The following is a 27,283-nucleotide window of genomic DNA, read 5'->3' on the forward strand; positions in this document are numbered from 1 at the left end:
GAAGATAGAGCTGTATAATTTTAGGCTAGAAATTCTTTAAAAGGCCAACTTGGTTCTTCCCCAGTGTTTCTGCTTTTTGAGCTGTACCCAAACTTATTGTGAAAAGTTTTCACATGAATATGAAAAAGTTTTCACATGAATCCTTCATGTAATGGTACAATTTTGTGCCTGTTTATTTGCAAGTAAACTTTTGATACTGAAAGTCTTATGGGAAGACAGGGTAAGGAAGTTGTCAAAGCCTAGACACCATAATGGCAGAATCATCAAGCGTATGATATAAGATAAGACATAAGATACGTTTCTTTCTCTACAAGATTCCAACAATCCTCGCATTAGTTTCTTAGACGATATCCTCCACTAACTTTCCACATACAAGAACAAGTTCTTTCTAAGGTACAGCTTCATCTGACTGTATAAGGACAACTTTAAGGCTGACCAGAAACCATGGTCCTTGTAGAAAACCATTTTAAAATTGGGTTTAAGTATTCTCATCATTATAATGAAAAAATTTAAAAACTATATATGGACACAGCATGGTACAGAAGAAATAGAACACTGACTCTGGAGGTAGAGAACTTTGTGTTGTCTCCCCCATTAAAATGTAGGCCCTTTGAGAGCAGTGGTCATCTTACCCTTCTTAGTATATCCAGCTCTTAGCAAGTAAGTGATTAATGAATACTTTTGCATTCCATTCTGTTCAATACCATGTGATCTCTAAGCTCCCTTCCACCTAAGAAATTCTCTGATTATAATCTCTTCCATATTTGGAAGGAGGCAGTATGGTGCAGTGGAAAGAATATTGATCTGGAGTCAAAGAACCTGTGTTCAGATCCCAGCTCTGACCCTTGCTACCTGTGTGGCTTGGGTATTCCCAAATTAAAATAAGGAAGCTGCAATAGATGGCTTCTGGGGTCCTTTAAGGCTTTAACTCTATGATACTAGATTCTTATTCTCTGATGTACAGAAAAATCACATGTTTCTCATAAGTGTAACCAGTTAATTATTAACCATGGTAGAATTTATTTATAATTTGCATCTTGCTAGGTAGAACTATCTAGGAATATTTTTCATGCTAAGGTTGCATTCCTTCTCTGAACTTATATGAATTAAGGAGAAATATCATACTAATAACAATGACAATACTAATAATACCTTAGAAAAATTATTTGATTAATCTTACTTAATATGTATTCAGACATTTAAAAAATCAACATATTTTGCATAATATTTTCTATTTAAAAATGAAACCCGTGGAATCTTGCCCAAGAGATGGAACATTAGAAATTATTCTCTCCTCTAACTTTTCACCTTTAACTTCTAGCCTCTAATTTTACCTCTTTTATGACAAAAAAATAAAATCTTTTAAAAAATGCATTGTGACAATATATTTCCATAAACCATTTTAGTAATTGATGTTAAGATTTAAAAACATGTTGACAAAATGAATGCTGATGCATTTTTCTGCTTTTTAAGTATATCTATCTACACACTCAGGGTAATGATAATGAATACATCACATAGGCATAAAAGATATAGCCATGCCACATGCAATTTTAACTACTACCATGCATATTTTTCAGTATATTCCATGGAAGGTCGTATTACTTTCAGAAACCTAGGAAGGAAAAATCATAAAAATGCCATACAAAACAAATGAAAATGGAGTTTTTATAAGTAAAATGAACTGTATTCTTTTAAATAAAATTAATCTTTTCATTTATGCTTTGAGCATTGTGAAGTAATTTAACTGGCCTCACTCATCTTATTTCTAGGTAATAAACTGATGGAGGTGAATAAATGGAAGTTAATTACTAAACATCCGTCCATTTTCAACTGCCTAGGCAATTTAGAATAAAAGTTGCCATGGAATAACTAATACTGATTTCACTAGAATACTATATCTCCAAATCAGCGTTAGGGAGGATCCTGGGTTACTAGGAGAATAAGCCAAAGCACAAAGAAGCAGTGACATGCTCTGCACCCACGCACCTGGAGGAACTACTCCAATACCATCATCAACCTCATAATCTGAGATGTCACTATCAATGATTCGCTGAGATCCTGCACAACAGTAAGGCAAATACATACCTATGTATCTGGTTGACTTGTAAAATACAAAGGAAATGATCAGATTTTTAAAAAAATCCAATGACAGAGCTATGGAAGCATTTGGAACAATACAGGAGAAATATCTGCTTGATACATAATCTGGTACTGAGCCACACCCAAGTCTTCCTATTGCTTACCATACAGGATACCTTGAGGAACATCAGAAGATTCCTGCGATTCTCGTGTTCATCATACCCATTGAAGAGGTTCCCATAGGGTTGGGAAGCAGAGAAAGGGATTCCTCTTTTGTTTTGTTTATAAAATATAATTCTTTCAATTTTGCACTTTTTTCAATTGACATGTCACGTCAGAAAAGAAACGGCAGCAGTCTCTATAGTATCCTTTCTTCAAGACCTCAGCCTAAAGCCTACTTTCTGAAGAATCTTTTCCTTCCAACTGCTAATGCTTCCCTCTTTCATATTACCTTCATATACTCTGTATATGTTATATTATGTACATATTATATTATATATGTATATGTTTTATATACCTCTAGTTATTTATGTAATTTTTCCATATTTAAAATATGGATGATCTCTCACAGCAGGGATTATTTTTTGCCTCATGCATCTATTTCCATCACTTAACACAATGCCTGCATACAGTAAGAACTTTACAAATACTTGTTGACTGACTCCATAGTATACCATTTGTTTTATTTTTAACTAAATTTTTTTGGTAATTAGCCTCTAATAGGTGGCCAGGACTTTTTATAGAGAGATTGAAGACCTTTCTGTATAACACTAACTTCAGGATACTGTGTTTTGTTTTCTGGTCTAGACATGTGATTTCAATGATGTAGGAAATATTCAGCCTGGAAATTTCCTCCATTGATACAAGGTAACAATTTATTTATAATTTAAGAGCCTTAAAAGAGTTGTGTAAAGAATATACTTTCATATGGTCATATACCTAGTATCAATTTGAGGCAGAACTTTTACTAAGTTCCTGACTCCAAGACTAACAGTGTGGTATAATGGAAAGACAGGCAGATTTAGAATCAGAAAACCTGAGTTCAAATCCCAGCTTTGCCAATTACTGCCTACATGACAAGTCATAACTTCTGTATTATATTGTATAGCCTCTGAAGTCTTTTACAAGTCTAAATTTTGGCCTTATGATTGTCTATTCACTAGACAATATAATCTTCGAGAAATAATTACCTCTGAGTGAAATGAAAAATGGAGATCAAACTCTGTCTAAAAACAATTGAGATTCATATTTTCAAGAGTAACTTCCCTGTGAATAACAAAGATGTTAAAACTTATCTTGATGTATAGTGTAAGATGATAGATAGAATGCTGGAGTCAGAAACAGCTTATTTAAAATCCTGTCTTTGACATATACTAGTCATGTGACCTTACAGAAGTTATTTAGTCTTCCTCAAGCTCAATTTTCTTCTCCACAAAACAGGAACAATAATAGGATTTATTTCATAGAGTTGTTACCAAGCTTACATACGATAACAAATATAAGGTGTTAAATGTGAACTATTATTGTTAAAATTGGTAACAATGCACATATTCATACACATAAATCAAAGATGAGTATTACTGATCTAGTTAAAACAAAATTGTTCCCTTAGGGTCTCTCAGAAATCAACTAATTTTTCAAATGTTCACACAATTTCTAAGCTAATCTTACTTTTAAAAAAAATGACAAACACCTAAAATGTATTATTGTTGAAGAAGGCATAGAACTAAATTTATTTAAAAAATATATATGATTATAAAAACCCCCCACACAATTAAGGGCCTGCCATATAACCAGTACAGTGTGCAATATAACATTATGCTATTTTAAGTTAAAAAAAATCTTCTGATACTATTTAATTCTCACAGGTGTAAAATTTGTTTGGTAACATTAAATGAGCTCCCCATGAAGTATCCATGAAGCTGTATATAAATAATAGATAGATAGATTGTAGACAGAAAGACAGATAATAAAAACACTTGGGGAATCTTAGTATAATTGCATTCTAACCTTAAGTATATAGCTTGGCAATTCTTTCTAATACTGTTATCTCTTTTAAAACTCCAGAAACAAAAATCTATTCCTATAGTTCACTATTGCTGGCCTACAGCCAATATTTCTGCTAAATGGTAACATCTAAAGATCTAAGACTTACTTTGTAGTTTTTTGCTAGAGCTTTCTCCATGAATGTGTCTCCTTGGCATGAAAGGTGATGGCTGAGGCAGAGGTAGCGAAGATTCATCGTGTGTCTGCAATTTATACCAATGTGGTTCATCATCTAGAAGGGCTGTCTCCAGCTCTATGAGGATCTAGAGAAACATTTTAAAATTAAATCAGGAAGTAGTCCCAATGTTAACTATCAAATTAACTCCATTTACATTCATGCTTTGTTTAGCATTTAAAAGGCAAAGCATTCAAATCTTCATAGCATACATCACCTCTCCAAGAAATTCACTTTCTTCTTCTTGTACTCTTGGTTGGTCCCACACAGTTATTTCTAACATCCGCTCTCTAAAATCTCTACGGTGCACATGTGAATAGAGAAATGTTTGGTTCCATTTTGGGTCCAGGACTTTCTTTACTGTTTTGGTCCTCCTTTTACTTTTATCACTGAAAAATAAACATCCTTATAAATTTTTCTAATTAAATTTTTACTTTTTAATGAAAAGAAATGTATTTTCCCTCTCTCCCATCCCTCACACCAATTATGGAAGAAAAGAAGAAATTAAAAAAACAATTTCCTTGTAACAAATACACGTAATTAAACAAACCAAATTCCCTCATTGATCATATCCTCCCATCTTAAAAAAAATGTATCTCATTCTGCATCCTGAATATATCACTTCTATGTCAGGAGGCAAATAACATGCCTATAAATTATAAAGAAAAACAGGCACGTGGTGCTATCTACTGTATCATCTGTATACTATACAATTATCATTTTCAACAATGTTTATATAAATTGCCTGCATCCTAAGAGAGCTACATACTTTCTTAGATATTATAATATTCTAATGCAACTCTAATTATGCAACAGCTATGCATTACAACTTTTTGATTATACCTATGTTCTCACTATTTTACCACTATAAAAGTCTGAGAAATTAAAATTTTGATTAAGCCACCTGGGGACATTGAAACTAAGTAGTTAGTTTCCATCATGGAAACACAGTTTACAAGAACCATGGGGAGATCCGCTTATTTATTAACAAGTTGATCACTACTAACATATGTTTTAAATATTTTAGAAAAGGAGATATTTTGCATTTCCAAAATAAAATTCTAGAATGCTTCTTCTCCTCCCAAAAAAGAATCACTACCTTCTATCTGGAAGAAAGTACATTTTCACATAGGGATTCCTGGGTCGTCCATCCACTCGAGGGGGTAGATCTCTTGCCTGAAGAACGTTTACAATAAGCTGATGTCCAACTTTGTCATACCACAGCTTCACCTGTGGGATAATCCGGAAGGTATTAACTGTTAAAATCCAATGATAAACTAATATTGGTACAAAGTGAAGGCAAAACTGAAAATCAAAATTATTACCAATTATAATGTCTTTTCCATAGTGAGCATTTAATAAATGTTTTTTGTTTGAGTTTTCTGGAAGTGAGTCAAGCAATTTCTCAGTAAATAATTCCATGAACATTAAAATCTAGATGTTAAAAGAGAATATGCCATCTGGGCAAAATAAAACTGGGTATTTTTAGTTTTTACCTTAAACTTTAAAAATGGTTCTTACTCTTGGCATTCTGTTAACAGTGTTATTTCTTCAGATATATGCTTTTATATTTCATTAGACCCTCAAAAAGTATTTTTAAAATCACATTTTATTGTTTTGAGTGTCAAAAATTCTATATGGGGCATATAAAATGTTTTTTAATATAAAATAACCCAAGGTGTTGATGACAACATAGACTCAAAAAGAAGTTGATCAATAATAAAATTTGGAATATTGTTAGCCTCAGAGCTTATGAAGCTTTTTTCTCTTTAAAATTTAGATGTAGACATGTCAATGAACCTTGAGGATCCAGAAGGAAAAGAACAATCAGAATAAATAAATAAACAAACAAACAAATAAATAAATAGGTAAATAAATAAGCAAATACATATATAAATAAATACAAAGAAATTCAATATGTCTCCACATGGGGATTAAACCTATCAGGCAATTATATGAAAAGGTGACAAATATTTAGCAATCATAAGGAAGACATGAGAAACTAAATTAAACCTTCAGAAATCTGTATGTCTTCTTCCATATGATTTTTTTTTACATAATATTAGCTCCTTGAGGAAAGACACTTTTAATTTTTATTTGTATCCTTAGCACCTAGGACAGTGCCTGGAATCTAGCAGGTACTTGATAAATGCTTGTTGACTGGTTAAACTACCTTAGCCTTTCTTCATAGGATCATGGATTTGGAGATGGAAAGAGGCCTTGGAAATCACCAATCACTTTTTTTTTTAAACAAATGAGTTAAAGTGAGTGCAAGAGATGTAAAGTGACTTGCCCAAAATCATGCTGGAACTAAGTAGATGAGCTGGAAATTGAATCCAGGTTTTAAGATTACAGAGTCAGCACTTTCCACTGCATCAATATCTCAATTTTGATGCTTATGGAATGTTTCTCCTTCTTTGGATAAGATTTACATGTGCATTTACTGCCATGCAAACATCATGCCTCAGAAAAGTATATAATTCTACATTGATAGACTGTAGTGGGGTTTTGTGATATCACAGTGAGGTTTGGTTACATTATTTACTGGGAGTCCTTCCAACTTTAAAGTTCTATGATTCTTTGAACTGCTTTGCTGGAAAATCACCTGCATCTAGGTAATACTATGCAGGACATGCTTTTATATTTTTTATATCTTTCTACACAAAGTCTACAAAGCTCTGTGAAAGGCAGGGATATTGGTCTTGTAGGTCAACTGTCAGTCAATTGACAAGTATTTATTAAGCACCTTCATATATTAGACACTGTGCTAAACTTTGGAGATAAAAGGAAAGTTTAAAATAGTCCCTGATCTCAAGGGGCTCACAGTCTAATGGTGGAGACCTCATGACAACAACTATGTGGGAAGTAAAATTTTAGTTGGCACTTGAAGGAAGTGAAGAATCCAGGAGGTAGAAATAAGGAAGGAGATAATTCCAGACATGGAGGAAAATGAATACAAATATAGTGAGTCAGAAGTCAGTTATATACACATATACATATGTACATATATATATATATCACACACACACACACACACATATATATATATATCTATATCTATCTATATATATATATATATAATTTCTTGAGTCTGCTATATGCACGTATTATATCCAGCCACAGGGATATAAAGAAAGCCCAAAGAGAGTCCTTGCACTCAAGAAGCTCACATTCCAATGGCAAAAGACAACACATAACAAGAAACTGAAAATCTAGGGGAGTGGAGGGGAGGGAGGGTACCTGGCATGAGGCAGAAGAGGGCATGATAATGTCCAGAGTGCAACTGGACAGGAAGTGATAAGAGGGCTGCTCTGGACCCCTTCCTTAAATTGTAGTAAGAGATGAATTGTCTTATACAAGAAACAGTAAGGAAGTAAGTGTTCCTCAATGGTAGAGTACACCAGTGTGAATAAGTTATATGGAAATTGGAAAGGTAAAAGGGGGCAGGTTATAAAGGGTTTACTAGGTAAGCAGAGGATTTTACATTTGATGTTGGAGGTGATAGGAAGCCACTAGAGTTTACTGAATGAGCTGGGGTGAAATGGTCAGACCTATCCATACTTTAGGAATAAATTAGCTGAATGGAGGATAGGTTGGGGTAAGGAGAAACTTGTGGCAGGAAACAAAAAGCAGGCTACTGCAACAGTCCATGTGTGAGCTAAAGATGGTCTTCATCAAGGTGACAACAGTATCAGAGAAAAGGGTAGAACACATATAAGGAGTCAAAACTGATACTTAGGAGTTGTACTCCAAAGAGATGATAAAAATGGGAGAAGGACCCACATGTACAAAAATATTTATAGCAGCTCTTTTTGTGGTGGCCAAGAACTGGAAAACTGAGGGGATGCTCATCAACTGGGGAATGACTAAACAAGTTGTAGTATATGGATGTAATGGAATGCTCTTTTGCTGTAAGAAATGATGGGCAGGCAGACTTCAGAAAAATCTGGAAAGACTTAAATCAACTGATGGTGAGTGAAGTGAGCAGAACCAGGAGAACACTGTACACAGTAACTGTCACATTCTAGGATGATTGACTTTGATAGACCTAGCTCTTCTCAGCAATGCAAAGGTCCTTACCTAAAACAACTCCAAAAAACTCATGTGGAAAATGCCATCTACATCCAGAGAAAGAAATATGGAGCCTGAATGCATACTGAAGCATACTATTTGTTCTCTTTTTCGGTTGTTTTGCTATTTCTTTCTCATGGTTGCCCCCATTCATTCTAATTATTCTATACAACATGACTAATGTGAAAATGTTTAATAAGAATGTATATGTATAGCCTATATAGGATTGCATACCATCTTAGGAAGGGGGAAAGGGAGGGAGGCTGAAAAAATTTAAAACTTATGGAAGCAAATGTTAAAAATTAAAAATTAATTATTTTTTTAAAAAATGATATATAGGTTGTAAACATGGATAAATGAGAGAATTGCTACACTCTTAATGATTACAGAGAAGTTACAATGACAGGAAGGTGAGGAGGGGGGAAGATAATGAGTTCACTTTGGAACATGTTGTGTTAAAGATGTCTGTGAGACATCCAGATGAAAGTGTCCAATAGGCAGTAGGAGAAGTGAAGTCAAGAGCAAGGGTAGATTTAAGAATTATTAGTATAGAGATGATAATTAAATCCATAGGAACTGATAAGATCACCAAGGAAAATAACAAAGAGAGAGAAGAAAAGGGCCCAGGGCAGAGCACTGGAGATATATATGGTTAGTAGTGTGACCTGGATAAATATTCAGCAAAGAAGACTGAGGAATGGTTAAATAGGTAGTAGAAACAGGATAGAACTGTGTCATTGAAAATTAGAAATTATCAGGGAAAAGAGAACAATGTCAAAAGCTGCCTAGAGGTCAAGAAAGATTTCCATTAAGCTAGGCAATTAAAAATAGTAGGAGTAAAAGAAGAAGCAGTGGTGGTGATGATAGTGGTAGTTATAGTAGTAGTAGTAGTAGTAAACATTTATATAGCTCTTACTCTATGCCACATACTGCTAAGCACTTTACAGTTATTATTCCATTTGATGTTCACAATGACTCTCAGAGATAGGTGCTATTATCCTAATTTTACAGACAGTTCAGGGGGTTATGGTCAGGAAAAGAATCACAAGGTTGAGGTATTAGAGGTCATAATGAAGAAAAACAAGATTTTAGGGTTGCAAGGTAGAGGGAGAGGTAAAAAGCCAACAGACTGTTATCAGATAAGGGAATATTAAAGTACATAAATTTTGTATTGGTACATCTGTGGGTGATAAGATAAAGTATATGTCATCTCTGAGTAACTGAGGTAAAGTGGAGGAGTGGGTCATGGGAAATAAGCAAATTGCAAAACTGTTAGTTTAGGATGCATAAAAAAGTATCAATATGTATGTCCCCTATGATGAGTCTAAGAGTTGGGAGAAGAGAAAGGCTGTGTGACAGGCACTGAAGAACTCTTTGAGAAAAAAGAGGACTTTCCTTGAAAATGGTAGACAACAGCTATCAGAATTTTGATAGGATGGTAGACATGGACTTGAATAATCCTCAAAGGTAGTGATGTTACTAAGTGATGATTGTTGAGGGAGGAATTGTGAATGGGGGAGCCAGGAAGTCTCCCTTGTTGAGGTCCTCCACCTTAACAAGTAAGCTTGGGGAATAAGTGAAAGTGCTAGGAAGTATAACTAGGGATGATGAATCTTCAGGGGAGATCTAGGTCTCAATGTGAGTCAGAAGATGGAAGAAGTGGGGAAAAAAAAGATTTAGGATGAAAGGAAGGTTGTTTCCAATGGATTCTTGTTTCATTCACCACAGACCCTAACAAAGTGCTTCTATGCAATGGATACTATTACTTGTTGCTGGGTGGCCCTGAGAAAGTCACTTAACTTCTCTCTGCCTCGGTTTCATCAAGTGTAAAATGGGGATAATAATAATATCTAGTTCCCAGGGTTGTCGTGAGGATATAAGATTATATTTGTAAAGCACTTGGCACAATGCCTAATACATAATAAGGTCTTAAGAAATACTTATTTTCTTCTCCCTTTGTTGAATGAATGTAAGAATGAATGAATATCCTGAATTGAATTTCATGGCATATAAGAAAAAATAGATATTAGATATGTTAAAAAAATATGCTGAATGTGCAGTCAAAGGGTCTGGGTGCTATGTCAAAACTTTGCCACTCATTTCCTGTGTAAGCATGACCAAGTCAACCTAAATACTCTGAACCTCAATTTCCTCATCTGTAAAACAAGAATGACAATATGCACACTCACTAACTCACCTGGTTTTGATGAAGAAAATGTTTTGTAAACTTTAAAGTTTTTTTTTTCTATAAATGTTCAAATCCTCTTCACTTCTCTGGTAAGCATGATAGCCTTCTAACTGGATTCCTTGCCTCAAGGCTCTCAACATTCCAATTCATACTCCCTTGAGGAGCTGCCAAGGTAATTTTTCCAAGGCATATGTCTTACCATACTTCACAGTAAGTCTGTAAATTCCATCAGCTCCCTAATACCTTCAAGATCAAATATAAACTCCTCTTTTGAGCATTTGAAGCTCTTTATAACCTAGTCCTTTCCTACCTTTCCAGTCTGTATAGCTTACCCTTCTCTATGTACTGTACCCAAGTTTATAAGGGGATCCCACCAGTCTAATTGAAATTGCTCTACTAAGACACTTAATCTCCCAAATTCTTGCCTTCATATTGGATTTAAATCATGCTAGGAATGCTTTTGTTGCCTCATCTTCACTTTTAGCTTCCCTGACCTCCATCGAGATGCAACTCAAATCCCACTTTCTGTGGAATCTTTCTATTTCTCTCAGATGCTAGTGCCTTTTCCTTTAATATTATCTTAGTCTATTTTGTGTGTATCTTGCATGTAACCAGATATTTATATGTTGTATATTCCATTAGTATATGAGTTCTTTGAGAATACAGGCTTTTTTCTCCTTAAACTTGTATCTATCTCCAACACATCCCACTTCACACAGTACTCAGAGCACAGTAAGGCCTTGTTAAGTTCTTATTGACTGATTAACTGACTAAATTGTCATTGAAATTCTTATAAATCAATGCCAAGTGAACAAAGCACCTGCATTTGACAATTGGAGAAACACGTTCCTCTTATTCTTTGGCATGAAACTACTAAATCAACAAGCTGTATTTTTTTACCTAAATTTATGACAGGATGAGTGCTTTAATCAACTTCCCAGCTGACATAGATCACTGTAACCCTATCACTGCTTAAGCATTAAAGCCAAAAGGCTAAATTTATTAGAGGTTCTGGGGAGAACAAGGCAGAAAACAAGAAATGGATTAGGTCCAAATGAACTTTCTTCAAGGAGTCACCAACCTCAAACTATACACAACAGAGTAAGGAAGCTAAGATCATAGACTGAATTCATTCCCCCTGGGTTCTGGCTGAAAGTTGCCCAGAGTAATGAACTACTTGCTTAGTAACAGGAGATGGGGAAGGAGATCCCTAGAAAGGGGAGGGAACTCCCAAATTAGTATGCAAGCTATTCTCATTCTATACTTATTTGACATAAAGTCCACAGGAGATGGTTTGGAGCTAGACTTAGAAAGTTGTTTGCTGATGGGCTCTTCTTCCCCTAGAGTATTGCTGGAAAGAGGAATTGGGTTCAAATTTATTAGGTAGGAAATTTGGGGAGTCACTGAGCTGTTGAATATTTTGTCTGAAGTAAACTCTTCACCTGTGAGAAATTTCCCCCACATATCTAAAAAGCTTTCTGAACACGTCTCCTCAAGAAGGCCTAAATTTCTATGAGGGACCGATTGAAGGCAAGAGAAAGAAGTTCCAAATCTAACACAGAGAAGTCTAAACTTGGGTAAAGTGTAGAGATAGGTTAGCAGCCCTTGCTCACGATCTGATTCAGGGTCACAAATGTAGGGCAGACTGATGAAGGTACCAAAAACTAGAGGTGACATTCCAGGATGAGGAGTGGTTACAGGCCCTATGTTCTATACTGAGCAAGGAGAAAATTTAGAAGCAAGTAGCAGCTATGTGGCTTGGATCCCAAGAGCAGAGTAGGGTCTCTACATTTTTCAACCCAGTCTGAAGTCTGCAATGGAATAACTAGAGCAAGAATACTCGACCAAGGGAAGTTGGCAGCTCTGTCACTCTAAATCAACATAGTTTTCCAGGTGGCAAATAGTAGTTGAATCTAGCTACAATCCAAAAGAACTCTAATCAGGGAAAGCCCACAGGTGTGTTGCTGTAGTGGCAACCACACTGGCATACCGAGGATGGCTGCTAGCACAGGTTCTCAGATCTGCTTTACTGGGAAAGATAGCTGTTTAAGTGGTCAACAATCTTTCTTAATTATATTCACTAGTTCAGGAGAAAAGTCAGAGAAAATACAAGCAGAGAAATAAAGACCAACAGATGAGGTTCTGACTTCCTGAATCAATGCAATATTGCTATACACTTTACATACATCACTGGATTGAGAGAGCCTTTACATCTGAGACCTATTAAGGAGTGGGAAAGATCTTACATCACATTAAAACTACAATTGCTTAGATCCAAAGCTAGGTAAGGAACTTGCAGAACTATGTCTAGAGGGACAGCACCTTGGATCAGACCATGGGGAGCACTGAAAGCTTGTAAGTCTTCAGACTGAACTATCTCTGAGATTCTGCAATGACATAATAATAATCAGTACCCCCATTAAAGTATCAGCAAGAACCTAAAAAAACACAAAGTCAGCCCAGATAGTCCCTCCACAAGTAGATAGAACCTAGTCCTAACAAATTCTGAAGTGAAGAAGTAGGCTAGAAGATTGAGGAAACAAAAAAGTATTCCTCCATAAAAAGTTGCTATGTGATGAGGATGATGAAGACACAAGTCCAGAAGATCAAAATGACTTAAAAATATGTACAAGCAAACACATACAAGTCAAGGGGAAAAAACATGGCTTGGGTAAAAGTTAAACTAGAACTCTTAGAAGATGTGAACCAAGCATTTTAAGGAGTAAAACTTTTTTAATAAATTAAATTAGAGGGCAGGAGGAAAAATTGGAAAAAAAAATGAGAGTTATAGAAGAGAGATTTGGAAGTGGAATTAATAATTTGGCACAAGAAGTATAAAACTTTGTCCAAACCACAAACTCACTAAAAATTAGAATGAATGAAATAATTCATGACTCATGGAGGCAATAAGAAATAATAGAGCAAAGTCAAAGGAATGACAATATGGAATAAAATGTAAATTATCATATACTAACAACTAAACTCAAAAACAAATCAAGGAGTTCTAATTTAAGAATCATTGAACTAAATGAAAATCATGACCAAAAACAAAGTCTAGACAACTCATTTCAATCATAAATCATAAAAGAAAACTGTTTAGATTTCTCAGACCCAGAGAAAAAAAGTAGAAATATAAACTACCTGGCAGCTCCTGAAAGAAACCCCAAAATGAAAACTCCCCTGGAATACTATGGCCAAAATGCAGAGAAAATCCTGCAAGCAGTCAGAAAGCAACAATTCAAGTACCAAGGAGTCACATTAAGAATCACATATAATTTAGTAGCCACCACTATAAAGGAACAGAAAACTTAGAATATGATATTCCAGAAGGCAAAGGATATATGCTTACAGCTAAGAATAACTTACCAATAAAACTGAGTATAATCCTACAGAGGGAGAAAATGACCTTTAATGAAATAAAAAACCTTCCAATGTTCCTGATGAAAATGCCAGAGCTGCTAAACCTTAAAGTGCAAATGCAGAAATTGAGAGAAACCTGAGTGTTCATTCATAACTAACATAAAGCATAAACTGTTACATTTGAATATGGGGAGATGATATTGATGTCCTCTGAGAACTCTATCACCATTAAGAATCATTAAGAAACCAGGAGTCTACTTAGACAGAAGGCTTGGGAGTAGTTACATTATATTTTGATGTGAGTGAGAAAGAGGAATACACTAGGACAGGATAAATAAGAAGAAGAATGAGAAAAAATATTTTGTATACTTTGGGTGTAAAAGTAGAAATTTATACAAACAAGCAAGAAAGGGGTGGGGGAGTGGGTGACATTCAAATCTTACTCTCATCTGAACTGGTCAAAGGAGGGAAGGGTACACTCACAGTATAAGTATAGAAAAAGATTTCACTCAACATAGAAAAAGGAGAAAAATTATAAGAGAGAATGGGGGACACAAGGGAATGAAATTAAGGGGGGATTAGTCCTAAGCAAAATAAACTCAAAGTGCGTATAAAAATATAGCAGTTCTTTTTGGGGGTAGCAAGGAATTTTTTTTTAAATGGAGGTATACCCAATAATTGGGGAATAATTGAACATGTTATGGTATATAACTACAATGTAAAACTATTATTTTAGAAGAAATTATAAAGTGCATGGTATCAGAGAAAATGGGAAACACCAGTTTGAACTGATACAGACTGAAGTAAATCAGAAAAAATTAATATTCTCTCACTCTCCACACACATACATACAGTCACATATGTGTGTGTACATACATACATATACACAGACATACAAACATGCACAATGACAATAATATTGTAAAGACAAACAGCCTGGAGAGACTCAGAAACTTTGACCAGAGCAATGACAAACCACAGTTCCAAAGGAAACATAACGAAACATGAACCCACCACCTGAGAGGGAAGTAAAGAACTCAAAGTGCAGATTGAGAAATTTTTTTGATGTGGTCAGAATGGTAATTAATTTTACTTGATTATACATGTTTCTAAAAGGGTTTTTTTCCCCCAATTTGGGAAGATTGAAAGGGAGAAAAAGCTGATTTGGGGGTTGATTGAAAAAAGAAAATGTAATTAAAAACAACTAAAAGTGATGAGGATTGGGGCAGTTAGGTGGCGCAGTGAATAGAGCACCGGCCCTGGAGTCAGGAGGACCTGAATTCAAATCTGGCCTCAGACACTTAAGACTTACTAGCTGTGTGACTTGGGGCAAATCACTTAAGCCCAGCTACCCTCCAAAAAGCAAAAAAGAAAGTGATGAGAATGATGAATTTTCTCCAATATTATCAGGAAGAAAAAAATACTTACAGAAAGTTGTCCTGGTAGGACCTGAGGGGCATCTTTTAATGCTCCAGGACTAGTTGGAGAAATAACAGAAATGGAAGGTCTTTCCATCTTTTGAGATTCAAAAGAACTTGAACCTGAAATAAGAGAAAAAAATGTAAAAGATAATTCTAATAAATTATGGTCAAATAATGTTACAATGAATACATTTTTCTAAAATGCACAAGGCATATGTTATACAATATAATTTCCTTGATAATGGAAAAAACTACCTAAAATTATCAAGACATTCATATTATAAAATTCCATGTGAGTACTTTAAATATGGTTAATTACCATTTCCAAGAGAGAGGAGTATAATTAAAATGTAAGAAATAGATTCAGCATGCACTTTGGGTTATCAGACTCTAAATACATGTGCCATTCTGAATATTTACTTACATTGAAGAGGACCTAGGTTAATGATAAGTGCACGTGAGGGTGGTGGTAGATGTAATTAATGATGATGAAGGTGTTCATTCAATCACATTGGTAGAGTGACTAGGTTTATTTGAGTTATCTTTGTTATAAAATTTTAATAAATTTAATAGAAAACATAATTCATGATCAGCAACTAATCTTAGATTTATTTATCTTTTTCTTAGTTTTACCCAATTTCTTAGTAGAAAGACTACAAAATAAACCTCTAAAACCTGTGGATCCAATCAGATGGTATCTCCAGTAGTTCACAGAAAGGGTACAGAAGTGGTTTCTGAAAAGTGAAGGAAAATTCTGGACTCTATTATACACATTGGTTTAATTATCAACCAAGGCTGTCTGGATGCTTTTCAAAGTCTCAAGTTAATCTTCTTTTGGGCTTTGATCATATATTATTATGTAGACGATGCCCCAGAAGCAACAGGAGTAGCTAATTAAAAACTGTTTTTTCCCCCCTACAACTATTTAGTACACAGGGTAGAGTGGGTTAGAAATTATAAGGATAAACAATTCACAAATTTAGATGTACTCACACTCTCACTGAATATAATGCCACATTGCTTGATTACACACTTTTCAAGCCCATGCTTCACAGCTGAAATACTTAAGAAACATGAAAGCCCTTTAATAGTATCTTTAATGATGGTGCGGGTGATGGAATATGGGTTATTCCTAACATGAGACTCTGAATGGAATATTATCCTTATTATCATGAAATAGAATAATTGGTAAATAGGTACCTCATTACCATTTTGTCATTGGCTCTATGCTATGGAACTATCAAAAGGATGGAAATTCCTTATAAGGGACACTTTCATTCTTTCATTTGTTTCTTTTGTTCACTCATACATACATTTATTTAGTAAGTATTGATCATCTTCTATGTTCAAGGTATTTTGCTATGGATGATAGGATATAAGGAAGAATAGGAGATGAGTCCTGACTTAAAATGAAATCATTTTTTCTTATACAGTCACTAAAATAATTTGGTTGGACAGGGGAATTTCCTTATATGGAAGATAACTTTTAAGTCACATAATTTGTCAGTGTTCTAGTTGCCAATATTCATTGATAAGAGGGGTTTTCCTCACCTGGGACATTCTTGTGACAGGGAAAACATAGCCTCTACTCGTATCACCATTGAAAAATAATGCTCCAGTGCTAGATGTCAGATCCTATGATGGTATCTTTTAAGAAAATACCATCATCATTGAAGAAATATGCCTATAACCATACACAGTGGGGAGAAACAGTGCCATAAAGTGGAAAGTAGGTATTCATTGGGCCCAAGGATATTCATGGGTCTCAGTGCCCCCAATATCCATATTGTTGCCACCTTTAATCATGATTTATAGGCCTCTACTTGCCTATGCTCCAGTTTCCTTGAAGCAATTATACATTCTCTCGTGCTGAATGATTAAGGGAATGGTAATATATGAGTTCAAAAGATATGACTTTAAAAATAGAAAGAACCATTTTAGATGATTTTATTAATCAAAAGAAGTCTTCATACTCACTAGACTCTAATGGAGGATGGGAGCTCTCAGGAATCCTTGGAATATCACTACAAAGAAACAGTATGTATTTTTAAAATCAGCCAAATTCAGCTCATGAATCTTTCTGAAGGTCTCATAGTTACATTTGGTTTCAATGTGATGGCATAATCCTTTTGAGATTTAAAAAAGGAGTGGCAATGGAACAGAGTTACTGTAAAGGCAGCTACTAATGTGCATGAATGTTACACGCTACACAAAACTGCATTTCCCAAAGGAAGACCTCAAAGATCAAAATAACAAAACTTTTTTTTTTTTACAATGACAACAATCACATTAATATTGTGGCTAAATTTGCCACAATATTTTTACTACCAAAACAGTAGGTTTTGGAAACAAGAAGTACTGCTAATACTAATGTTTCACTCTAGGAAGATAAATCAGAATGACACAAATTATGCAACTCACTAGTAGGCTTTACAAACACATCTGAAAGAGTTTACTGAATGAATCGATGGAAAATATCTTAAAAATAAAAAAAAAGAAAGTGCAGATGATATGGGCAAATTTAAGCCTGAAAATGATGAGGTGCTTTGGAAATTAAAATCAAGCTTGCAACATAAAAAGCTAAAAAAATTACACATATGCCTTATATAGAGAGAACTCTATATATGAAGTATACCTAAATATACTATTGTATGGCTATTTACCACATAATGAAAAAGTAGCATTCAATCCATGGGAAAATTCTACAGATCTCAATAGGATGTTATTTTTGAGAGACTAGTGTTTGATATGTCACATTCCTAATTTAATTATAACCTACAGAAGCCCTGGACAAACCTAACCTAGGTGCTCTACTGTATATAAGTGTGACTTGTATTTTGTTTTATAAAAAGATTACTGTCAATTTAGCAAAGGAAATAGTGCTATTAGGAGAGCACAGAGACCACATAGTGACATGACAAACTGAAACAGATTGGGATTTAGACCTGGAGAGATAATCTTCAATTGACTAATAAAAAAATCCTAACCACTTACCTAGAGACAATCTCAGCACAATACACTCACAAGGAAGGAGTATGATGGACCAGCCCTCACATCCTAACATTAGATCAATATGTTAAAAGGAGATAAACAAGAATACTGTGATGTGGCAAAAGTGGAAATTTTGATTCACTTATAATGACTTTTTTTTTCTTTTTCCCTGTCCTTGATGTAATGAAACAATTAAATTATTTCTCCTACATGTTCTCAAAGCTTCCAACAGGATAATTCTGCAGTTCAATCGATATTTTAAATCTTTCATGAATCACAGAATCTTGCTAATTCAAATGAGGTGGGAGGTTACCTTAAGGAGCAATGCTCTATAAAATTGTTAGTTGAGTCTTTGGAAAATGTTAATTTGAGTAGCAATGTTAAAGAATGGAATCTGGACCACAGAATCCTATTATGAGCCTGGAATTATTAAGTGGAGTTGGGCAGGATCTTAAAATGCTTTATTTTTACTTAGTATAGATTTTCCAAGTAGATCTTTTCCAAAAAGGTACCTAATGGTTCTTACTTCTCTAATACTTCCAGATAAGATGTGTTTGTTGACAGATGTGTGGGATAAGTCTGAGAACTATTATGACCTTGATGTGGAATCAAATATTTCATAACATTCCTTCTATGTGATGACATGGTAGATACTGTCAATGTATCAAGTTTTCTACTATCAAACTACTCTAATAAGTTTAATCAAAAGCTAGACTTGGACTTATTCTCAGAGCCATTCTTTAATCAGGATTTGATAGTCTCTGAAGAAATAATTATCTACTGTTCTAAGGTCATTAACAGTTTTGAATTGAACCACCATTAAACTATGAATAAGGACTTTCTTCTAACACTTCAGCAATTTCTTCTTTGGGTAGAAAATGAAGATACTTTTAGGAAGATGTCTATTTCCATACATTCGATTAATTCTATATTTTTAACAGGTGATTTTTGATGTGTCTATAGTTCCTTTCCTAATTTTGTTTATACCATTTTACATTAAAATCTGCTTTGTCTTTTATGATTGTAAATAGCCAAGAATCAATAATACTTTAGATATATTCTTTCAGTAGCCCTGATCATCTGAATGCAGTTTGGCAAGAGCTTTGCCATATTCATTTTTTATTTCTATATTTACAGCCCCTCTTCAGGAATTACTTACCTCTTTCCCAGCCCCATATTTGCCTCAGCTCAAGAACACATGTAATATAAAACTAATATAAATTATATATAAATAATATGCTAGAAATCTAGATAGATAGAAAGCATAATACTATTATAAAATGCCTTACTGTTGTACTCTGTATAGTAGTCATTTAATTTTGGTTTCTAATCAGGCCTTCATTCCATTTTTTAAAAATTCCCATTTTCACTTAAAGAAAACTAGCAGAAGTATGCTGTAGACATGCTGATTATAGATAATATAGTTCAATTCTTTGACAATTTGAAATAATGTGTTTTCATATGTGTGTGTTGTGAGTGCAAATATCCATGAAGAGGATAAAAATATAACCTACATATATACTTTTTCAACAAAATTGTGGGCTATAGCCCAACAATAATAGAATAGAAAATGTTAAGAAAATATATTTTTCATTAATGTGTTCAAATATTAAGTGAATTGTAACAACAACTTCAAAATTTCATCTCAAAATTTAGATGTCAAAAGGAATACTCACTCTAAACTGTGGAGTCATATTTGGTTAAAGCAAAAAGATAAAGGGTGGGGCAAGTATTGCATTTATGTACTTTTTGGGGACACATTCATAGAGAATAAAAATATGCTATAATTCAGAACAAGCCTAAGTATGTGAAAATGTGGATATTCCAAATTAAATTATTTCATTTTTTCTGAGAATGTAAGCTCCTTGAGGGCATGAGCTATCTTTATTTTTGTCTTTGCATCCTCAGTATCTAGTTCACTGTCTGGTGCATAGTAGGCACTTAAAATGCTTGTTAAATTGCTGGAGTTAATTGAATTATAATCTTTCTTTTTATAAAGATTTAACATTTTAAAATATAGAAATTTTTTAAATTAACAGTTTTTTTTTTTACAAAATCATCTACCTTTAAGTGAAATCTACACTCAATCCACATGTAAAAATATAGAACGAAGCACTATTTTCTTATAGTCTATAAACTAAAGAGGTAAAGGCTATTACATTAAAAGGTTTGCCATAGCATTAGGCTAGGATTGCTAAATTTCAATTTCTGTAGTAAGAAGAATTAATGGATGCCCCCTTTCTCTAGTAACACAAATCATAGAATTTGAATTACTAGAAATCAAAAGTGTGCCTTCATTTGAAAATGGATTTCATTCTTATTACATAAATAAAAGCTTATCATATTCTGTGACATTTAGCCTTGTGATAACTTAAATCCTCTAAAATGTATTGAAGAAAATTCAGTATACAGATCTAAAGAGGTTTTGTTTTTTGAATCCAGTATATGTGCCCATATTTGAAGAAAATGCCATCCACATAACAGGTATTATATGAATGTATAAACTTCTTTTTAAAACCCTGTTAATACATGTAATTTACTAAACTTAAGAAGCAAGTTTTTTTTAGCCTTACCCAATAGGCCTTGAAACAATAATTTCAACTTGAGGTTCTGATTTTGATTCTAAAATAATGTTGTAAACTTCTTCATTTGTAGCTCCAGGCAGGGGTTTACCATTCCATTCTAGAACTTCATCCCCTTGAATTTAAAAAAAAGGGTATTTTTTTACCTTAGGATTTTTTAAATTTTTCTTTTCTGTCTTTTAAAATGTTTTAAACAAAGAATGCAAAACATATACAAATATATTTTAGTTATCTAAGCTCCACTAACCAAAAGCAAAGTCTCACAACATGGAAACTGGTTAAATTGATTTTCCAAATCTCTAAGAACTTTATTTATTTATGTATTTATTTTGCAGTCTCCTGCAAACAATATGGTACATGATGTTTTTGATATATTTTAGATGAATCAGCAATAATCAAAACAACTGCCTTGTGCTATGGGATGGAATTAGCAAATTTCAGCTGGAAGGGGTCTATTAGGCAGCAAGCATCACAACCTCTGGGTGAAGGTACAATTCCTACTAGGCTCTTACACATAAATCCTAGCTTTTTCTTTTCTTTCTTTCTTTTTTTTTAACAACATCGAATAATATTGGTGAGTGTAACTTTTCTGGTTCTAAGATGCTATATAGTCTTCGCCAGATGCACAAAAGAATAAAGATGAGTGAAAGGATTTCAAGGCCACAAACATAGTTTAACCTAGGTAGCTATGGCAAGATAACGAAGCAAGCGGATGTAAAACTGTTGCATGAGGGCTAACCCATTTCCAGATGTTAAAAGTACATAATTTTCTATATGATATAACTTTGTTAGAATTAAATTACAAAAGAAAATGCTTCATAAAAGGAATTTTGAAGTAAAATTAATATAAATCAACATAAAGACTGGGAAATGTTTTTATTAAGAATATACTATGGAGTTCTCAACTTTGGAATACAATTTTAAAAATCTTATTTAATATACTCTTGAGAGTTAATGTATTTTTCTCCTAAATGAAAAGTGCAAGTAAACCAGGAGGCACTTAAAAATACATTTTTAAAAGTCAATATAATCTTTCACTTAAAAATTTTTTTAAAGACTTAAATGAGCTCTCTCCCAAAGTTATATGGACAAACTCTGACTTTTCTATCGTGGATGGAAATTTTGGTTCACTGATTCATCATAGTGCCTTCTAAGCCTCAAAGAAATCATAAGTCATTGATGTTCTAAAAGGACAGTGATGCTCTTATAAACTGTGGGACTCTATGAGAAATTGAAGAAGTATCATGCTGTTTCTGTTTGGTGAAACCATTTCATTTTATCTTCTATTAATGAAGAAATTGTAGCATCTGAGTAACTGCATATGATAATTCTTCAAATTGGCCTTTATGTGTGCACTTTGTTGAAACTGACATGTAAAAGTATATCAGGGATTGATTGGTAATATAACAAAATAAACCTTCCCTTATCAAAAAGTTCATTGAAAATTACCTTTAAGGACCAAGCTCCCTTAGTGCATTTCATTGCTCATTTGCATTAACTACTTAATTGAGAAACAGTAGTAAAAGGGTAGAAGCACATGGTCACAGATTACTATGAATAAAATAGGGTAAAACACCATTGAGATAAAACATCATTGAAAATGTGAAATGGAGGAATAATTCATTTTTTTCTGCCTTTTTTTTTGGAGGGCAACTGGGGTTAAGTGACTTGCCCAAGATCACACGGCTAGTTTTCATGTTGTGTCCGAGGCTAGATTTGAACTCAGGTCCTCCTGACTCCAGGGCTGGTGCTCTATTCACTGAGCCACCTAGCCACCCCTGCATAATTCATTTTTAAATGTATTGTATTCACATGAGTCTTTCTACCACAATGGAAGGCATGACAGTTTGGGAAAAAGACTGGTCTTGGAGCCGGGAAGACCTGGGGGAAGGTCCTGCCTCTCAAACACATACTAAGTGTTTGATCTTGGGTAAGTCAAGGATTCTCTCAGGCAAATATCTAAGACTATTAATTGTAGAAAACTTGCAACCTTGCATTTGTAGAGGGAGTTTCCTCCTCTGGGAGGTCTGTCTAGCAATAAAATTGCAGATCAATTTCCTATCCTCCTGTCACAAACCTCGGTTATAAAGAGAAGATCACAGCTAAGTTGTTTAGGCATATTAGCAGTAGCTTCTACCATTTTAGATTTGTTTTTTTCTGACAAATTGCTGTCAAGTTGTTAATGAAATCTAAAGAAACTCTGGGGAGCTCATATTTAAAGGAAACCTGCAAGATTCCTCCCACAAAGGGAAGGATCTTTTCCCAGCGCTGAAGGAAAATCACTGCTTGGTTGATCTGTTCTGCAAATTAAGGTTTTTGCCATTGGGTTTTCTCAGACAGGGCACAGCTGTATGTCAGGCTTTACCCGTTTTGAGGCTGGTATTCCACTCACTAAAACTAGCACATGCTCAGCTTGTGGCCCACATATGGGCATTCAAAAATTGATTATCTTCCTTATGCTGCATGTTGCATCATAATTGGTCTCTGAAAAGAGTTGGCATGGAGTCCCTTCACAAACTAAGCAGCAGATGGAGCAAAATCTCTGATTCTCAGCCTCTTCCTCTGTAATTACTGTGCAGCATTTATACTGCAAAGAAGTTTAGGAATACATATCTGGAGCTGCAAGCAACTTTAGAAACCATGTAGTCCAATTCTCCTCATTTTACAAATGTGGAAACTGAGCCACAGGGAAGTTAAGTATTTTGATCTTCAGTTATGTTAGTAAACCATATAGACCAGCCTTTAAAGACAGTATTCTAGAATATTTTCTAAGGGAACCCAGTTGTGAATTTAGAATAAATCAAAGCTCTTTTTCCCCCCACGATGTGACTACTGCCTCTTAATTCTTCATTGTCTCCTTAATTCCTTCCCCCGACTAGACTAAGAACTCCTCAAAACTTTTAATGCAGGAGAATACAGAAGAAAACACACTAGTAAAAAATAAGGTGTTATTCTTTTATCAGCTAACAAAAAAGAAGAAAAGAAAACAAAGGAAAGAAAAACACCATTGTGTCAAAGGTAGAGGAAAATTATCTTTGGATTTCAGTTAACATTGACTATGTTTGGATTTCCCAGCTCATTTTACTCTGTTATGTATAAGGGTCAAGGTGATGGAAGCAACATTAACCATTGCCATAAAAATTTAAATATCTGAATTTATTGCAACCACATAAACATCAAATCGATCATAATATCCATGTTCTATTGTGAATACTGAAAAATACAAAGGATATAAAGCATACTTGTAGTCCCTAAAAAGTTACATCAGGTGCTCTGTAGAAGGTACATTTACTAGCAATTTCATAGGTATATTACTGTTACATACACAACTATTGTTTCACAGCATAAACAACTTTTGGAGTAGAAGAGTTAGGAACTATTGCATTAATAGTTCTTTTCACTGAATAATGGTCTCTGAGGAAAATGATTAAGGATTGAGTACATATCACATAAGTTTAAATCTTAATTGAAACATGCACCAATATTATGAAGTTAGCAACACAAATTCAGTAATTTCATATCAATGACACTTCATAGGATGAATATTACTCATTTCCAGTGGATCTCTATTGGTCCACAAGAACCACGGTGTTGTATACCCTAGAGTATATTTCTGTATCACTGTCACTGGCAGGTGCTAACATATGTAGATTGTCCACTGGCTCACTGAAAAAAAAATTATATTTAATTTTTCTTCTACATAATTTGTTCAACATTCAAAGCATTAACAATTAACAATGAAGTAACAAAAGGAATGTTTTATTAGATATATTTTAAAATATGTTCAAAATATATATATATATATAAAAGTATCTCTTTACCTGCTCTTAGATGTCCTACTACATCTGCTAGGCTACCCTTCTTTACTTTGGTGATGAAGGCACCAAGACGTCCTAAATCAGTCATTTTTCCTCCAACAACCTAGATAATCACAAACTTGTAAGGTTCTGATTCTAATGCTGCAGCAACAGAGGTTTATCAGTTAAAACTACATTCTATTCTAATTTATAACTCATGAAATTTTTTTTTATCAATTACATGCTTCAACGATACAAAATGAAATTCTGTTATATTGTTTGATTTTTATCTGATTTTTAAAAGAATGAAAAAATATTCCTTAAAAACAACAAGAAGAATTTGGCATTTATTTTCCTAATGAAAAATCACCTTCTGACAAAAGGTAGCTCTTTTCATTTGCTGCCTGAAAATCCCTAAGCAAATCAATAATTTGTACACTGAAAAAACAACACTCAGGTTCTTTAAGCTAGTCAAATAGTAATTGTCTAATTTACTTATTTCTGGGTCTAGTGAATTTCTTTTAAGTCCATTCTTACAGTAACAATTACTACTTGTATATACTGATTTTTGTTTCTTTTCTTTTTGATCCAGGCCTTTGGTTTCTGCAGTGTGAAGAACTCCTAATGAGGAAATACTCTGGACAATACTGATCAACAACTCTCCTATGATGTATAATTTTAGAGATTTGCCTGGGTGGGTGGGCACTGAGAGGTTTAATGACTTGCTTAGGTCACTCAGCCAGTAGGTATCAGGGGTAAGCCTTGAACCCAAATCTTCCTGACAAAAAGGCCTGCCCTTCAATCTACCTCTACGCCTTACCTCAGATTATGTGCTTAGTAAATTGAATTGAAACAACTTTTCAAAAACTACCTAAGATAGTAACAAAGGGTTGATTGGCATGGTGCTGGACTAGAGTCAGGGGTCCAGTTCCCACTTCTAACATAAACTAACTGTGTGACTATGGGCAAAACATTTAACATCTCAATTACCTGGGCAACTCTTTAAGACTATAAATGTGGCTTTCTTAATATCATACTAACAATATGTGTTAGAAATGGGACTCAAAATCACATATTCCTCCTTCTATAGATGCCTTGTATTCACTAACCCTGATAAATAATTCTTATACTTACCAAAACCATTAACTAAAAACCAGTTTTGCTCTAAGGTTACCTCATTTCACAACTCTTTCCCTCCTCAGCACTCCTGGGAGCCTTTTCTCCCCACTCCTGGATTCTGTTTGTCTCTCTGTTTCTCTCTCCCACACTGTAATATTAATGGAATATAAGATCCCCCCCCCCTTTAATAGGCCTCAGGTGGAGCCCATTAAGGGAAGCTTGCTTAGGGGAGGCTTGTTTGTAGGAAAACTTTCACACCTTTTGCTAATTTCTAATTAGGCACTGAGTCAGGAGGGTTGTGATGCCTTCTGGCTCTGAGAAGTGTCTATATACTCTGAGCTGGCACTTTGCTTTGGGGACTTGCTTATGAGAAGGATCTTGTGATTCCCTGGTTTTAGATTCTGAGTGGCCATATGTTCAGAGCTCCCCGACTGTTCAGATGTAAAGGCTCTCTCGATCTAGGGATGTCTGTAAAATGTATAGTTGGTTCAGGCAGTCTGAGCCCTGTCTGTTGGTGTTTATTTCTATGCTGGTACTTTCTCTGACGTTCAGGGTGCTCACTTTTCCCCTAACCATAAATGTGATAAAAAAAAAACTGTTGATCCCTTAAACAGCTATCTTTCCTAGTAAAGCAGATCTAAGAACCTGTGCTAGCAGTCACCCTAGGTATGCAGCCATCCTGGGTATGCCAGTGTGGTTGCCAATACACACATGCACACACACATTTTCTCTCTGTCTCTGTCTCTGTCTCTGTCTCTGTCTCTCTCTTCCCTCCCCCACATACAGCCAATACTCCAGAAGGAAATTTTGGTCATCTAGAATATCAGGAGACTAGACCTCAACCAACTTCCCCTCCCCCTCCCCCTCCCCCTTCTCTCTCTCTGTCTCTGTCTCTCTCTGTCTCTGTCTCTCTCTGTCTCTGTCTCTCTCTCTCTGTCTCTCTCTCTGTCTCTCTCTCTCTCTCTCTCTGTCTCTCTCTCTCTCTCTGTCTCTGTCTCTCTCTCTCTGTCTCTCTCTCTCTGTCTCTCTCTCTCTCTCTCTCTGTCTCTCTCTCTCTCTCTCTCTCTCTCTCTGTCTCTCTCTCTCTCTCTCTCTTCCTCTCTTTGCTTTTTGGAGGGGGAAGGCAGGGCAAATGGAATTAAATGATTTGCCCAAGATCACAAGGCTAGTAAGTGTGTCAAGTGTCTGAGGCTGGATTTGAACTCAGTTCCTCCTGACTCAAGGGTCAGTGCTCTATTCACTGTTCCACCTAGCCACCCTATCCCCCTTCCCTCTCTTAAAGAGTATGACAGACCTCACCTTTGGCCTGACCATAACCAAGGAAGAATGAGTTTTGTGTGCCCAAATGCCCTGAAGGTAAAATCCAGTTGGAATCTCTGTCAGGGTTGGGGAACCTACAGCCTGAAGGTCACATGTGGCCCTCTAGGTCCTCAAGTGCAGCCTTTAGACCG

General features: G+C 34.8%; 1 protein-coding gene across 10 annotated transcripts in view; it reads right to left on the minus strand.

Moving 5' to 3' along the window:
* The window catches only part of RIMS1 (regulating synaptic membrane exocytosis 1), a 412,074-nt gene that overhangs the window by 214,269 nt on the left and 170,522 nt on the right, over nt 1–27,283 (minus strand). For all 10 annotated transcript variants that reach the window (XM_069067040.1, XM_069067036.1, XM_069067039.1 and 7 more), the window contains 8 exons: nt 24,738–24,837; nt 20,908–21,031; nt 17,321–17,367; nt 15,351–15,463; nt 5,403–5,533; nt 4,521–4,692; nt 4,238–4,391; nt 1,990–2,061 (listed from right to left, as the gene is read on the minus strand). In XM_069067040.1, the coding sequence (XP_068923141.1) occupies nt 1,990–2,061; nt 4,238–4,391; nt 4,521–4,692; nt 5,403–5,533; nt 15,351–15,463; nt 17,321–17,367; nt 20,908–21,031; nt 24,738–24,837 (913 nt within the window). The remainder of the gene's footprint in view (nt 1–1,989; nt 2,062–4,237; nt 4,392–4,520; nt 4,693–5,402; nt 5,534–15,350; nt 15,464–17,320; nt 17,368–20,907; nt 21,032–24,737; nt 24,838–27,283) is intronic.

This window comes from Petaurus breviceps, unplaced genomic scaffold (genome assembly GCF_028583685.1).
Source record: "Petaurus breviceps papuanus isolate PSGF00001 unplaced genomic scaffold, PetGlider_PUasm1.0 90734, whole genome shotgun sequence".
NCBI classification, from domain to species: domain Eukaryota; kingdom Metazoa; phylum Chordata; class Mammalia; order Diprotodontia; family Petauridae; genus Petaurus; species Petaurus breviceps.